At 42.0% G+C, this 14,381-nt stretch overlaps 1 protein-coding gene across 1 annotated transcript; it reads left to right on the forward strand.

The window, feature by feature from the left end:
- Positions 1-756: 756 nt before the first annotated feature.
- On the forward strand, positions 757-10,501 carry arhgef25b (Rho guanine nucleotide exchange factor (GEF) 25b). Its single transcript, XM_071916534.2, has 15 exons — positions 757-887; positions 1,030-1,134; positions 4,268-4,395; positions 4,711-4,777; positions 5,027-5,130; positions 5,398-5,467; positions 6,186-6,275; positions 6,394-6,486; positions 6,826-6,876; positions 7,025-7,102; positions 7,191-7,382; positions 7,472-7,652; positions 7,746-7,960; positions 8,100-8,240; positions 9,440-10,501. The coding sequence occupies exons 1-15, from the start codon at positions 771-773 to the stop codon at positions 9,530-9,532; spliced, it is 1,725 nt and encodes a 574-aa protein (XP_071772635.2). The 5' UTR covers positions 757-770; the 3' UTR covers positions 9,533-10,501.
- Positions 10,502-14,381: the final 3,880 nt, after the last annotated feature.

A 14,381-nucleotide genomic window follows, 5' to 3' on the forward strand; every position in this document is an offset into this window, starting at 1 on the left:
ATTCTAATTGTCTCAATACTCCAATACTGTTTCTCATAACACTCAGTAGGAAACTTTGCACTTTTTGTTGTCTGAAATTGTGTTGGAACTCCCTTTGGTCGGTGCCACCACAGTTTTGGTTTAAATACACTTTCTTTTGACGGTGTAAGTAAATGCACACAATGAAGCTACAGTTTGAGACACTCTATATGGTACGCCTTATAGAGGATTATTCCTTATTCCTTGGATTTTTCTAGCCTTTCCCCGTCAGAACAGAACTGTTTTTGTGTTTATAATCATTTAAGACTGGTAGCTACAGTAGCTGCAGCTACTAAAGTTACTGTTAGGGCTTAACACAGGAAATTGAATGACATTTTTGTGCAGAAACCCTGTCTGCAAATCTGACCTGAGAGTATATACCCCATAATTAGCTGTTGCCCTTTAACCCAATGCTTTTTCATACCACTTTCCTCCTTCTCTTTCTCTCTGCTTCTCTCTCTTTCTCTCTCTCCCTCTCTCTCTCTGTAATAGAGCCATACTCTGTGGCAGGGAGCGAGGGCAGTATTTCCCCCTCAGCGGGCTCCGTGCCCCACCAGGCCTCGGGCGGATCCAGCCCCTGCTCTCACTCCCCGTCTGGGGGATCGCGGCACCCTGTCAGCGCACTGAAGAAATGGCTCACCAATCCCGTCCGCAAGCTGAGCTCTGATGCCAGAGGAGGAGGAGGAGGAGGAGGAGGAGGAGGAGGAGGAGGAGGAGGAGGAGGAGGAGGAGGGGGGAAGGGCGAGAAGCAGATGTACAGGTTAGATGGGAGGCCGACCCCGTCCCTCCTCTCCCATGATGCACCTCAGGGACGGCCGCTGGAACAGCAAGACAACTACACTATTCTCCCCTTTACAGAGAGAGACACGGTGAGACCCAGCGAACTTTGCCAAGCCAATGGTGCATGAGAGTTTCTCTTTCATGTGTACATTTATATAACGTTTCTTTTTTCAAGGACTGCTTTTTGATATCCTTGTTTGTAACAGCTGTTGTCTGTTTTGTATTTTACAGGAGTGGAAAGATGGTCTGTTGAGTCCAGCAGTTCATTCTCCTGCACAACCCTCCTGTCAAAGCTACCTGTCTGACCTTCTGCAAGGCAGAGAGACACAGAGTCTGGTAAACCTCATTCTATTCTATTCTATTCTATTCTATTCTATTCTTTTTTCTTTCTTTCTCTCTTTCTTTCTTTTTCCTTCTTTCCATCTTTCCTTTTACGGTATCTCTCTCTTATGCACACACACACACACACACACACACACACACAATGGACTGAACATTCACAAGTCCTTTGACTCGAAGGCTTATTCGGTCTCGGTTGAGAGCGCAGAGAGAGACTACAGTTGTAAGTGAACTGATGCCTCTATTAGTCAAACACTGGCAGTGAGGCGGAGATCTCCCTTTGAAACTCATATCAATATTCAATTAGAGGCCAGGAATAGGTTTGCTATAGTTGGAGGGAAAGGCTGAGGAGACACCAGTTACTATAGCAAAAACTTGGTACTTGTGTTACAGTTGGATGCACTGAACATGTGGTATCCATATAATCATACAAGTTATTACTTATTTGATATGAAATGACACCTTATGTGAAATATCAAATGTTTTCATTATCCCTTTCATTATCCTTTTTCCATCAGAAAATGTTCAAACATTCAGTAGACTCACTAGGAGAAAGTAAGTGAAACCTTTTTATCTGGTGCCCAGTCCGTCAGTGTCTTTGCTTGCTCAGCATTTGTACGTTATGTCAAGGCAGATTATAAGAAATAATTATGCCAAGCCAAAGTCGAATGTTTGCTCACCACTGAATTCTTCACTTCCCACACAGTCACTTTAAGTCTTTAAGTGGAGCCTTTCTCATCATCCAAACCCCTTAGCAGTGCAAGTCTCCTGAACCAGTGAAGTCTGGATGACATGAAATACACTGAAATACACTGAAATATCAAGGGAACTCACACTCAAAATATGAATGATACATGTGCACACATTCCAGTACATCCTGTCCGGACTAATTTGCATTTGAAAGGCTTCTTATTTGCTCACACAAGTTAACTTCCAACACTTATGTCTAATAAATAGAACATATTTTCACATTTTGGTGCATATTTTGTTTATAGTGCCTGTATAGTCAGCTAGTCAGTTTGAATGTCTGGCGTTTGGATAAACAAGGAAGAAAACCGTTTCCTACTTATTGTACATTCACATATACACAGAGTTGGAGAGTAGCAGGCTATATGTAAGAGGATTACAGTAATCTGATTACAGAAATGGTAACTGCAGTCCATTACAGTTTCTTCCAAAATAGAAATCATAGAAATAGAAATTTATTGTGGAATTCAACTATTTACACAATAGTTTAAAAAAAAAAGGTTATTCGTGATTATTGCTGGTGACAATTTACAAATTGCAGGCTGTAAATTGGGATGAATTATTCATTTAACAAAAAATTCATTTACATTTGAGGGCCAATAATGTAACTAAAAGTAATCAGATTACATTGTTATCAATTACATTACTACATTATTACATTACTGTCTACAATTTTAAGCAGGTAATCAGCAATAGTTCAAAAGTAAACTCTTTGGCAAGGAGTCAAACAAAGACCCTGCAAGACTGCACACATTCACGCATGAACACACACACACACACCCACACACACACACAGAGACACTACTCTGGAAACACTACACTATACTGAGAGTAACTTTAAAAAGCCCTGTGCAATGGAATCAATCCTGTGGGCTTTTCCAGACGGCATCTGGAAGTAATCAGGCAGCCAAGCAGTCCGTAACAGTCAGGCAGAAACAGGGTCAGGGCTGGGAGGATGGGGGGTGGGGGGGTGGGGGTGGGGGGGGTGTAGACAATACTCCTTCTTAGACAGAGACAGGTTGGTTTAAGTAGAAGAGAAAGAGAATCTAGATTTGACAACATCAGACAAGGATTCCTTTGAACCAGAGAGGCAGGAAGTATGTCACTCCACTGGAAGAGAGGAGAGTCTTTGACCTCACTTTCAGCCATTTTGAACCCTTGGCCCTTTAGGACATGAGTGAGGAGGGAGAAGCTGCAACTGGGATGTCCTGATGCCTCAGTGGTCTAAGGCACGTTCCATGTAAACACAACATCCTGGGTTCAAATCCAGCCCAGGACCTTTGTCACATGTCATCCCCCTCTCTCTCTCACAGTCTTTCCTGTTTCTCTAATTTGAAAACAACTGATACTCCTGCAACTTTATGTTTACTTTGGCTCCTTGTAGCATCTGGATCTCACCATTCTCAAGGTTCAATATGCAACTCTTCACTACTAACATCTTTGTCATGCCCGGACTGAGGTGCATGAGTCATCTGTTTCATTCATTTCATCTGTGCATAAAAGCAACGCCCAAGCTAAGCTAAGCGATCTTTAATGAGTGCTGATAGACTAGAGGATCAGGAACAGAGTGTGGAGATGGGGCTTGAGTAAGTTCTGCTCAGGCTGTTAGGTGAGGACATCAATAATTAACTCAGAGAGAGTGAGAGAGTAAAAAGACTGACGCTAAAAGGTCAGATTAAAGGAAAAGAAGAGGAGTTTTAATGTACAAACTGACTGAAGGATTATCATCCAGTGCACTAAGGGAGGGAATGAAATGTGGTGTGACTATGTCAAGAGGATTACAGTCAAATTCATATGAGATTATACTGTTTTATAGGTGAGGAGTGATATTTGGTATAAAATAACTCTGTCTTGGTCAGTTAACCCAAACCCTATCATATGACTTGTACAAATGTTGCTCATTATTCGCCTTCATCCATCATTCCTGATTCTACTTTCCTACTTTCTCTGCTCTGCAATACCCTCAGCAGAGAGGAGAGGCATGAAAAAGTGCTTATCACTATAGGGTTACTTGGGATTTGGAGTGGCAGTATTTTCCAAAAGGGATAAGCGAAGAATTGCCCTACTGACAGGTTCCTCAGGAATAGCCCGCAAGTTCCTTGGCTGGCATGTCCCTCTCAGTTCCTCATATTTCCAGTGCTGTCTGCTGCCTGGATCAGGAGATGCTGTAGCTGCAGATGAAGCCTAATTATTTAAGTGTGTGTCTGGCCTATGCCCATCGGTCAGACAGCAGTCTACACCGCAGCGCTCCACTGTCCCACGCAGCTGGCCAGAAGAGCCGGACTACTGTGTCTCCTCACATGTTGGACTTCATTTCACAAACTGTGCTAATACAACATTACATGCTTGTCATATAAACCCGTGTTTTGTTTGTCTGTTTCAGAGCCACCGATCCAGCCTCAGCGCTCTCCCAGATGAAAATGACAGCACCTTGACTGATGACTCAACCAGCCAATGGTCTGCCACAGTGGACAGCGAAGAGGATAGAAAAAATGCCTTAGAGAAGAGCATGTAGGTGTTGACCTTTACATTAACACATACATACATTCCTAATTGTATTGTGCCAAAATGAAAATCATTTATTTCAATATAAGACAAATTAGCCTACATGATTAGTGATTTGTAGGTTTGTAACCAACTAGCAGAAATGGTGTCGTCAGTGACCTTCTGCCACCAGTGTTTTTTCTGAATATACCATGATAATTGTTGTAAATTTCATTCAGCCTGCCATCTCTCCCTCTCTCTCTCTCTCTCTCTCTCTCTCTCTCTCTCTCTCTCTCTCTCTCTCTCTCTCTCTCTCTCTCTCTCTCTCTCTCTCTCTCTCAGTTATGTGCTGACAGAGCTGATAGAGACAGAGAAGTTGTATGTGGAAGATCTTGGGCTCATAGTGAAGGTGTGTCATTCTTCCATGCTTCCAAAGATGTTCAAGAGGAGCAATTACTAAACATGTCAAATAATTCGATTATAGTATTATAGTATTTATATTAAGTCTTTAACATAAGATTCATTAACAATAACATTTACAGTATAACCTGGATTCTGTTTTTTCCATTTGGCTTCAAGTGAAAGAGGAAATTAGCAGCCTCTGATGTTATTAGTGACGTGTGTGTGTGTATGTGTGTGTGTGTGTGTGTGTGTATAGGGCTACATGGCCACCATGGCCAGTCAAGGAGTTCCAGAGGACATGAAAGGGAGAGACAAGATAGTGTTTGGAAACATCCACCAGATCTATGACTGGCATAAGGAGTGAGTCAGAGGAGTGTCTCTTGTTATCTCTCTCTTTCTTTCTCGCACTTTCTCTGTACTTATTAACAAGAACAATGTCATGGTGAACGGTTTACACTTATTTTGTCTAGCGTCTCATGTTCCACGGGGGTTCAGCGTGTGTGTCATGTCCCATATGGCTATTTGTTTCCTGCCTGCGTGTGTGTGTGTGTGTGTGTGTGTGTGTGTGTGCATGTGTTTGGCTGGATGAGTATTCTTGCCTGACCTTCTCTGCTGGGTGTCACACAGCTATTTCCTGGGAGAGCTGGAGAAATGTGTGGGTGAACCAGACAGCCTGGCCCAACTCTTCATCAAACATGTAAGTCTATACATCAGTGAGTGCGAGTGTGCGCATGGGAAGTTGCTGTTGTCTGTGTGTTTTGAGTTTGGCCGGAGGTTACGGCCTTCTCAGAGACTGTGACTGTGCATAAAGCCTTGGCCCGCTGCCATCCAGATGTGTCCTCGTCTTGCAGCTCAGTTGTCTGCAGGACTAGCTGCAGAATAATTAGGCTGTAGAAAAGCCAGTGTCAACAGTTGCTGTTAAAGATGCAGTCCATTGGCCGCACTGTCTGAAAATGAGCTGGACTGACAAATGAGCAAAATGAGCTGCTGATCGTGTTACACTGAGTACCGCACATGTCCCTTTACATACATATCAGCATATAGACTTGCTGCAGCAAGAGAATAAGATATTGAAAAAATAAAACACACACAGAGAATATCCCTCTCTGATTTGGTGCAGCTTTTCCAGCTCAGCCTCTCTTCCCAGTGCGGTCAATCTAGTGTGGCATGCTTAATTAAGCCACGGCAAATTAAACCATTCTTCCCCAGCCACTGGAACTATTTAATGAGGCAAAGTTCCTGCACTTATTTAACAAACCTCAAAAAAGCCTTGAGGGGAATGAGAACACGGCCTAACTGAGAGGAACCAAAGTGTTTCTCTCTCTCTCTCTCTCTCTCTCTCTCTCTCTCTGTCTCTCTCTGTCACACACACACACACACGCGTCATCTGATGTCTTTTTCTCTTGAATCTCCAGGAGCGGCGTCTTCACATGTATGTGGTGTACTGTCAGAACAAACCCAAGTCAGAGCACATTGTCTCTGAGTACATTGAGTCCTACTTTGAGGTGAGGACTTACCTTCAGTACCACAGTTCTTTTTTCATTGAGGCACTTTCTTCCAGGCTCCTTTCTCTGTGTTTTCAGTGTATTTGACAGAGTTATTGCCTCTTTTATTGCCTGATAGGAACTCAGGCAGCAGTTGGGCCACAGGCTGCAACTCAATGACCTGCTCATCAAACCTGTTCAGAGGATCATGAAGTATCAGCTACTGCTAAAGGCATGTTATCTAATATGTGAAATGTGAAATGTGTATGTGTGTGTGTGTGTGTGTGTGTGTGTCTTTATGGCCGTAAATATATGAAAATTCTGTCTGAAGGTTGTTAGAAGTTTGATTCATGATGTAATTGAATTGCAACAAATGACCATTGTTATAAATAAAAAAAGGGGAAAAAAAACTTGAAACTTGACCATTAAAAGTCACCAGTCCTCCCATCAGCCTCATAATCTCACAGAGGATAATAGTCTTACATCTTGAAATAGGAGAAATCAACATAACTTTCTTGCTTAAACCTCTACAACTCTAAGTAACCGTCTCTCTTCTAACTGGCACCCTCAGGACTTCCTGAAGTACTACAGCAAAGCAGGAAGGGACGTTGATGAGCTTCAGGTGAGAGGTCTCCTAAAACATTATGGAATACAGTATATCAAATGTATATAACATTTAATTCTGAATAAGCCTATATAGCACACCTTTGTGTACCGAGAGCTTGGCGTTCTCACTCATCTATCTTCATCCTTCCAATTTCTCCCATCAGAGGGCAGTGGAAGTGATGTGTTTTGTGCCTAAACGCTGTAATGATATGATGAATGTGGGCAGGCTCCAAGGCTTTGAGGTGAGGCATGCATGAGATTATTATTATTAGATTTCTGTCATCCTAAAACCAAATGACTGAAATGACAATAGCTCTCTTGCTATTACAGGGGAAAATCACCGCTCAGGGGAAGCTGCTCCAGCAGGACACCTTCTCTGTCAGCGAGCAGGACAGCAGCTGCCTGTCCAGAGCCCGGGAGAGGCGGGTCTTCCTGTTTGAGCAGCTGGTCATCTTCAGTGAGCCGATCGACAAGAAGAAGGGCTTCTCTTTGCCAGGGTACACTTTTAAAAACAGCATCAAGGTGCGAGGAACACTGCATTTTAATGCGTTTGTGTGTGTGTGTTTTAGTGTTTGTCTAAAGGTTTAACACAGCTCCTGTCTGCGCTGCAGGTCAGTTGCTTAGGTGTGGAGGAGCACTCTGAGGAAGATCCATGCTGTCTGGTCCTGACCTCCCGCGGGACTGACGGCAGTGTGACGCGGTTCATCATGCAGGCGTCCTCTCCGGAGACGCGGCGGGCTTGGGTCAACGACGTGGTTCAGATCTTGGAGACGCAGAGGAACTTCCTGAATGGTACTACAGCCTAGAAGCAAGTGTTTCTACTATAAAATCCGAGATTGGTGTAGTGCGTCCAGGTAACTCTACATCTCTTCTTCTCTGCTGCAGCCCTTCAATCCCCGATAGAGTACCAGCGCAGGGAAAGCAAGTCAAACAGCCTAGGCAGAGCCATGAAGTCTCCCGTTGTGTCAGCCTCCGGCCTGCGACCTCACTCCTCGGCGTCCATCGACCGACATCACCTGCCCTGCCTGCACTCTTACAACGCCTCCCTGCCCTCTCTGCACCTGCCCAGCCACGGCCAGGCCTCGGACACGGCTAGGAAGGTGAGTACTTGCACACTGCATACAAGCACGTTCCCAACCTATCCGACACACAACCCTCTCCCATATCCGATGAGAAAGTGTTATAGTATTTGTATTTCAGGTACAATTCTGTCTCTTTCATGTCTCTCTCTGTCCTAAGGTTTCTAAACCCAGTTCCCTGGCGCCTCGCCCAGGTCACCTCCTGCTGTCCTCCCCTCAGCAGCTCGGTTTGTGTCCAGAGGTGAGACACTGCCATGGGACGTCCAACGGCCTGCCCCCCCGTGGCCAGCACAGCATGCAGGTACACGAATCCCGCTATACAACTAATGCCGTTAACTATTCCAGTTCTACCAGTGCAGGTGTGAGATTTATCAGGCTAGGCAGTCTATGATCATTTCAGGACTTTATAACTATACTGTACTGTTTACAGTACACAGTAGCTATTTTACAGTCGTGTTCCTGTGAATATAAACTATAATCCAAGTTTAAGATTGGGTAGATCAGATAGGTAGAGGCGTTATAACTCTGGCGTGGGGCCTGAGGTTGTTGCCACTATCACTGATAATGAGGGGAAATGACTCTGGTCCTCTGTTTGCCTTCGCGAAATATCCTGTTGTTGTTTCTGCATGGATTTACAAACCTGGTCAAGCTAATCTCTAGCCAGTGTCCACACCAGCAGAGGAGAGAGCCATGCAGCTTATGGAAAAGCCCAGTGACCTGCTGTTTTATCTTATTTGCTCAGACTTCCACCAAGAGGAGGAAATGGTTTTGATCACAGTGCTCTTATTAGACATGCTTATCTGGCCTGTTTCCACACAATGGCTCTTGTCCTCTTATTCTCCTTCCTTGTGTTATTGCATCCTACATTGTTTCCATGCAGCACTAGGTGTAGAGGACTAGAAACAGGTTTTCTAGGCACTTAAAGCCTTTCAGTCCATAGCGTTGCTCTCTCAAGATACACTATTTCTGCAGATTTCACTATTTTCTTTCTTACAGTGAGATTTGGAACAGCATGATCTTTTTATGTTTTGGCTCCATACTCTTATCTCTGCAAATATAAAATGACCCAGTGCCTATGAGGTTAAAACACTAAGCTTTAAGCTTTAGTATGAGTGTATGTCTAGGTTATAGTAATTATTAACTGAAAAAATGTTATCCTGTCCAGCAAGAAAGCTCAAATTACCCTGTGGTTTTTTCCTTCTTTTTTCAGAAGAGAAGGGATTTAATTTCAACCCGTCTCACTTTTTCACCCACTAGTGGTTTAGAGTTGAATCTCAATTTTTGCCAATGCACAAAATAATGTAGAACAGATTTGGGCCAACCAGACAGGGCATTTCGATTTTAGCGTTTGTAATCAGTAATCTTTTAGAATCATGTTAAGTGGTGTGTGTCATTACATGAACAAGTCCAATCTCTGTGCAGCTCTGGTAATAAATGGGAATGTTCTTTCTATCCTTTGAAGTTCTACATTTACAACTGCTTTTTTTTAAATCTTCTCAGGTTATGACTGACAGCTTCCATGGAACCACATGTAATGAGGGCGGGGCTTATGCAGTGCATCGCCCAAACAACCTGGATCAGCTGAGAGAATGAGCAGTAGTGACGTGCGATGACCCATGAACTCACTTTCCCACTCTGGAGTAGGAGTCGGTCAGCTGAGAGAAAGCTGAATACGCTCTATCGGCGGTGTTTCTTTCAGGCGTTATTCCTACACAGACGTCACCATGGTCTCACTGTCTCTGTCTGTCTACACATTTTGTCCTGAATTTCCTTTGAAACCTTTATATACCACTACAGTGCAGGCTAATCAGGATTTCAACCTTTGATCTTGTGTGATAATATTGATTTGGTTGTGTGTATGTATGTGTGTGTGAGAGAGAGTGTGTGCGTGTGTGCATGTGCATATGTGTGTATACCACATATACACACATCTATAATTGGTGATAACGTACCCGTGATGATTAGATGTGTGAAAATGTGTTTTTGAAGCACCACAGAGGTTGCCCTTCATAGCGTACATGTATAATTTTCTTACTTTTTTCCATTGAAAATTCCTTGATGGATATTTTTCTATTGTATACTACTTTTCATAAGGGACCATACAGCCCTTTTATTCATTTAATGAATTGGGGCAGCAAAGCCCTGTACGCAGTCGTATTCTGTGTCCTAAAATGACAGTTTCCTTGAATTCACTCTCGACACCGGGTTCCCACTTTGTCATGTGTGGACCTTTAAAGGGTTACTGTAGATTCCAGCTGAACTATGGGATCTGAATCTGTACATGTTGTGTATGTCTGTGCACACCCTGCAAAATAGCAATGGATATGTTTTCCCTTTGGGGGGCTATTTTAACCCTGCCATTGTTAAAATGTTATCTGAAGAAAACACATTTGCAAACTCACACAAAGCTCACGTCATAATCAAGTAGAAAGAGGAAAAAGGGAACAAAGATAAAAAGAGGTGCTCATCTGTCACTGTCATCTTGAATGTAAATAATCTTCTGTGGGATCATATCAATAAAACTGCGTCTGACTTATGATGTCCTTATGCACACACAGAAATAAAGAGAAATGCACACACTGTTAGAATATTGTTCATAATTTAAGGATTTCTCTAAGAAAATGTAAATATTTTAGGAGCTATGTTGGAACATAAAACAATTCCTTACATGTATGCCCATATGGGGGTTAACATATTGTAAAGATAAATGGGCCTGTGCATTTTTGAGAACATGAATGCTACAATAGCTCGTCACCCAATTTCTGCAGTTACATTTTGTGGCCCTGAGCAGGTTCAGAGGTCACTTATAGGAGGAAATCATGAAAATGTCTGTTGCAGTCAGATTGTTGATGTAGTTTTTTACTTGAAATCCCTCCAACCACCAGGCCTTCATGCCTCGATGAGGAGATGGTACTCACCTATTTTCTGTAAATTAATGTCTTTTCCATATGCCCATTTTGTTATGATAAACTGTGCGTCTAGATGTAACATAACCTCCCACCACCACACTCCATTAGCACCCACCTTGGCCCATTAGGATATACAGTACATCTTCATAGCTTTGCTTGCCTCCACTGTCTCTATAGCTTTCCCATTCTGCAATATGTGGCTTTTATCTGCTGAAAATCAGGTCTGTGTGGACTTCCCGTTTGGTTTGGTGTGGTTTTTTCAAGAGATTTCAGAGAATATTGACCCAAAAGTGGATTGAAAATTGTGATCCTGTTGGTATATAGCGCCATCTAGTGCAGAGATTGGAGAACATCATCCTCAACCTCATGACCGTGAATGAATTAATCACATCATTAATTTGAATATCCAGAATTTATCATTCTGAAAGTTTTTATACATGTTTGAATATTTATATTTGAAGATATATTTGATAGAATAAGAGTTGAGCAATTAGTATTGAACAGTGGGTTTACAGTGGGCAGCATAGTGATGTAATGAGTGGGTCCTGGGTTCAAGCTCCTGTGGCATTAAGCAGGACATTGATTCCCACCCCTGGGTGCTGGCCTGCAGCTGACCCTACAGCAAGCCAAAAGATAATTTTTTCCATTAGGGATCAATAAAGTAGCTTGTGTTTTGCACTGTCCCAGTGCCTAAGAAGGGACGGCCCAGTATAATCCCCAATGACTAAGACCTTCAAAAGGCCGGTCCCGCAGCGCCTCAGACCGCTGGTGAAAGGCTTGGACACCTTTCAATTTGCATTCCAGGCCCAAGCAACACGGAGCAGGCGCTCTTCTGTGCCAACAGCCATCAGACTGTACAATGCATCCTGTTCAAACGGCCCCGGACTCAGCCAACTAGGAAGGAGCTGACGCAGTCTATATGAACTACCTTAGATTGATTTTCACATTCCTACACTCTGGACTAATCTACATGTCATTTACTGGCACAGTTTCTGATCCATACATATTTCTGTACAGTCTCTTCATATGAGTCACACATAACGCATCTTGGGACACATTATCTGTCCATATGATACCTCCATCCATAATTATGTTCTGATAATGATTGTGATATTGAGAACAGACAAAAATGAACATTGGCTTTGCACATTGTTACTTATTGTTGTTTTTTGTACATAATGGCACCTCCAGAGTTTTTGATAAGGGGACAGCGATGCATCCAACATCCATATCAACATCTGTAAATTGAATGTATTGATGAGGTGAATGGTCATTTACAATGCACACCTAGACAATTTCAGTACATATGCATGGCCGTCTGTAGACCTGTTAATGTGAGCACAATGCACACATGAACATCCTGTACATATGCTGTAAATTCACATATTTGTTTCTTCATATTCTCTTAGTCTTCTCATTTTTCAGATATTGCATATATATTGATATTTTATAAATTTCCCCTATTTAATGCTGCATATATATTTAATATTGTGTTATGCTTTTCATATTGTATATATTTTGAATTAATCTTTTTTCTCTGTCTCAATAAGTTCTACTGCTATTTTTTTTTGCACACCCTCATAATGATGTCATCCATACTAGAACCACTACAGTTTACACTGGCAGTTGGGTGTTTCCGTAAGTCGCATTTGCTATATTTTTCTTTGCTGTATCATTTCACTATTTGCTGCAGCAATAACCCAGTTTCATGGGGATCATTAAAGTTTCATTGTATCTTATCTCAGCTTACCTCATAAGATAATATGAGATGTCATATTATCTTATACTTATGGAGTTAAGGCCTTTTTTGTTTGTTTCTGAAAACAAATCACCTCTTCTCCCCTTTTACAATTTAACTGCATCCGGTGGCCTATATAATGTTCTGAGAGAGAGAGATAGAAAGAGTGTGTGTGTGTGTGTGTGTGTGTGTGTGTACAAGTGTGTGTGATCAAGTGTCATTTTGTCCCCCGGTGTGCAGATAAAAGGGCTTCTTCACACTTGCTGTCCCAGTCACTACGCCCCACCCTCCACCTCTCTGATCCCAGATAAGAGCTTTAAAGTGCTAACAATCAACTATCTCTTTCACTGTGAGCTGTGAAACACTCAAGTCCACTGTCACTCCACTCTTCATCCCCTAGCTGCAAAGCCTTTATTTCAGTACACTAACATGAAATGTGCTTACACTCAGATGTCACTCACAACTAATAAAAACTGTGGTTCTCTACCAGCAACTACACCTTAATCCTTAAATGACACTCTCAGTGGGATTAGCATGTATTTTAAAATGAACAAAAATCCAGTCAGCGTTGGCTTCTCATTCTGTTGTTATGGTTGAGCTACACTACAAAGCTGATAATAATAGTAATAATTGCTATTATTTTCCATTTGTCATTTCCCAACGATGTTTATCACAATAATCTCCCCATCTTAAAGTGCAGCTCCATTGGTCATAATTCAAATTACTTAGACGGGAAAATCAATTAGATGCGTCACATGTAAAAACAACCATTTGCTGTCCATTTACTTAGCACTGATCCACTGATGCACTGCACTCATCAAATGGCAGGGGGATAAAAAGGCTGCTGTTGAGTGTCAGGTTGCAAAATGAACAATACAGTTAAGCCTCTTTCACATAAATCTGGCAGCGAAACATTTGAGATTTTAGTTGCTTTAATTTGCTTCTTTGTCTTCTTCATCCCATGAAAAACAATTTTCTCTTAGAATGCATTTTCCAAGAATTTGCCATTACCCATTAGTCACAAATGGGTGTTGACTGTGAGTGAATCAATGTTAGTATGAAAGATGCTCAGCAATCGTATGAATTTGTTGTTATGATGCCAGCGCCAACTATTGCATTTGATGCTTTTTAAGACAGGAAAGATGACAGCAGATTCACTTCATAGACATCACTCTGCAAACCTGAAATAAACAAATTAATAAATGTGAAGGAGCATGGAGGAAAATGCATTTATGTTTTAGGCATTTTGCTGATACTCTTAACCTGAGCATCTTACACTGGTGGACACACACCGGCTATGGAGGGGATTGAAGCTGTGGCAGTCGGACAGTGTCCAGTTTAGCACAAACATTTTGGGAATACAATATTGTTTTTTTTTCCCACAGATATTTTAATATGTCAAAAGTTGAAAATAAAAAGACTAATAATGCAGCAGGTGGTGAAGACAGGTTCTTCAGTGATCAGAAGATTTATATCAGTGATTGTTGGGTGAAGCAGGCAAGATAAATGTCTTTATCAATGTTAGAACAATAGTGATCACTGTTAAAAAAAATTTAGCTCAACTATAGATCCGTGGGTAGTTACAAATCCTAACATGAGACAAAATTTAGAACGCACAATAGCACAAAGGTACTGTATATTGGTTTCATTGACAGACTTCAGAAATTAAGAGTTGTATCTCAAGTTAGGTTTCGGCCCTCGTCCACAAAGCTAACATCCCATTTTGGTGAAGAAAAAAAGTCCATAGCAGACAGAAACATCACACAAAATAGTTACAGTTTCAAAATATTCCTCT

This window comes from Centroberyx gerrardi, chromosome 5, assembly GCF_048128805.1.
Source record: "Centroberyx gerrardi isolate f3 chromosome 5, fCenGer3.hap1.cur.20231027, whole genome shotgun sequence".
Lineage (NCBI taxonomy): Eukaryota > Metazoa > Chordata > Actinopteri > Beryciformes > Berycidae > Centroberyx > Centroberyx gerrardi.

What these genes read in the sequence shown, in the direction of transcription:
- arhgef25b (XM_071916534.2), top strand. Translation starts at nt 771, where the DNA reads ATGTACAGGTTAGATGGGAGGCCGACCCCGTCCCTCCTCTCCCATGAT. An exon ending in GCAGAGAGACACAGAGTCTG is followed by an intron (nt 1,135 to 4,267) that starts GTAAACCTCATT and finishes TGTCTGTTTCAG; the next exon opens with AGCCACCGATCCAGCCTCAG. An exon ending in ATCTTGGGCTCATAGTGAAG is followed by an intron (nt 4,778 to 5,026) that starts GTGTGTCATTCT and finishes GTGTGTGTATAG; the next exon opens with GGCTACATGGCCACCATGGC.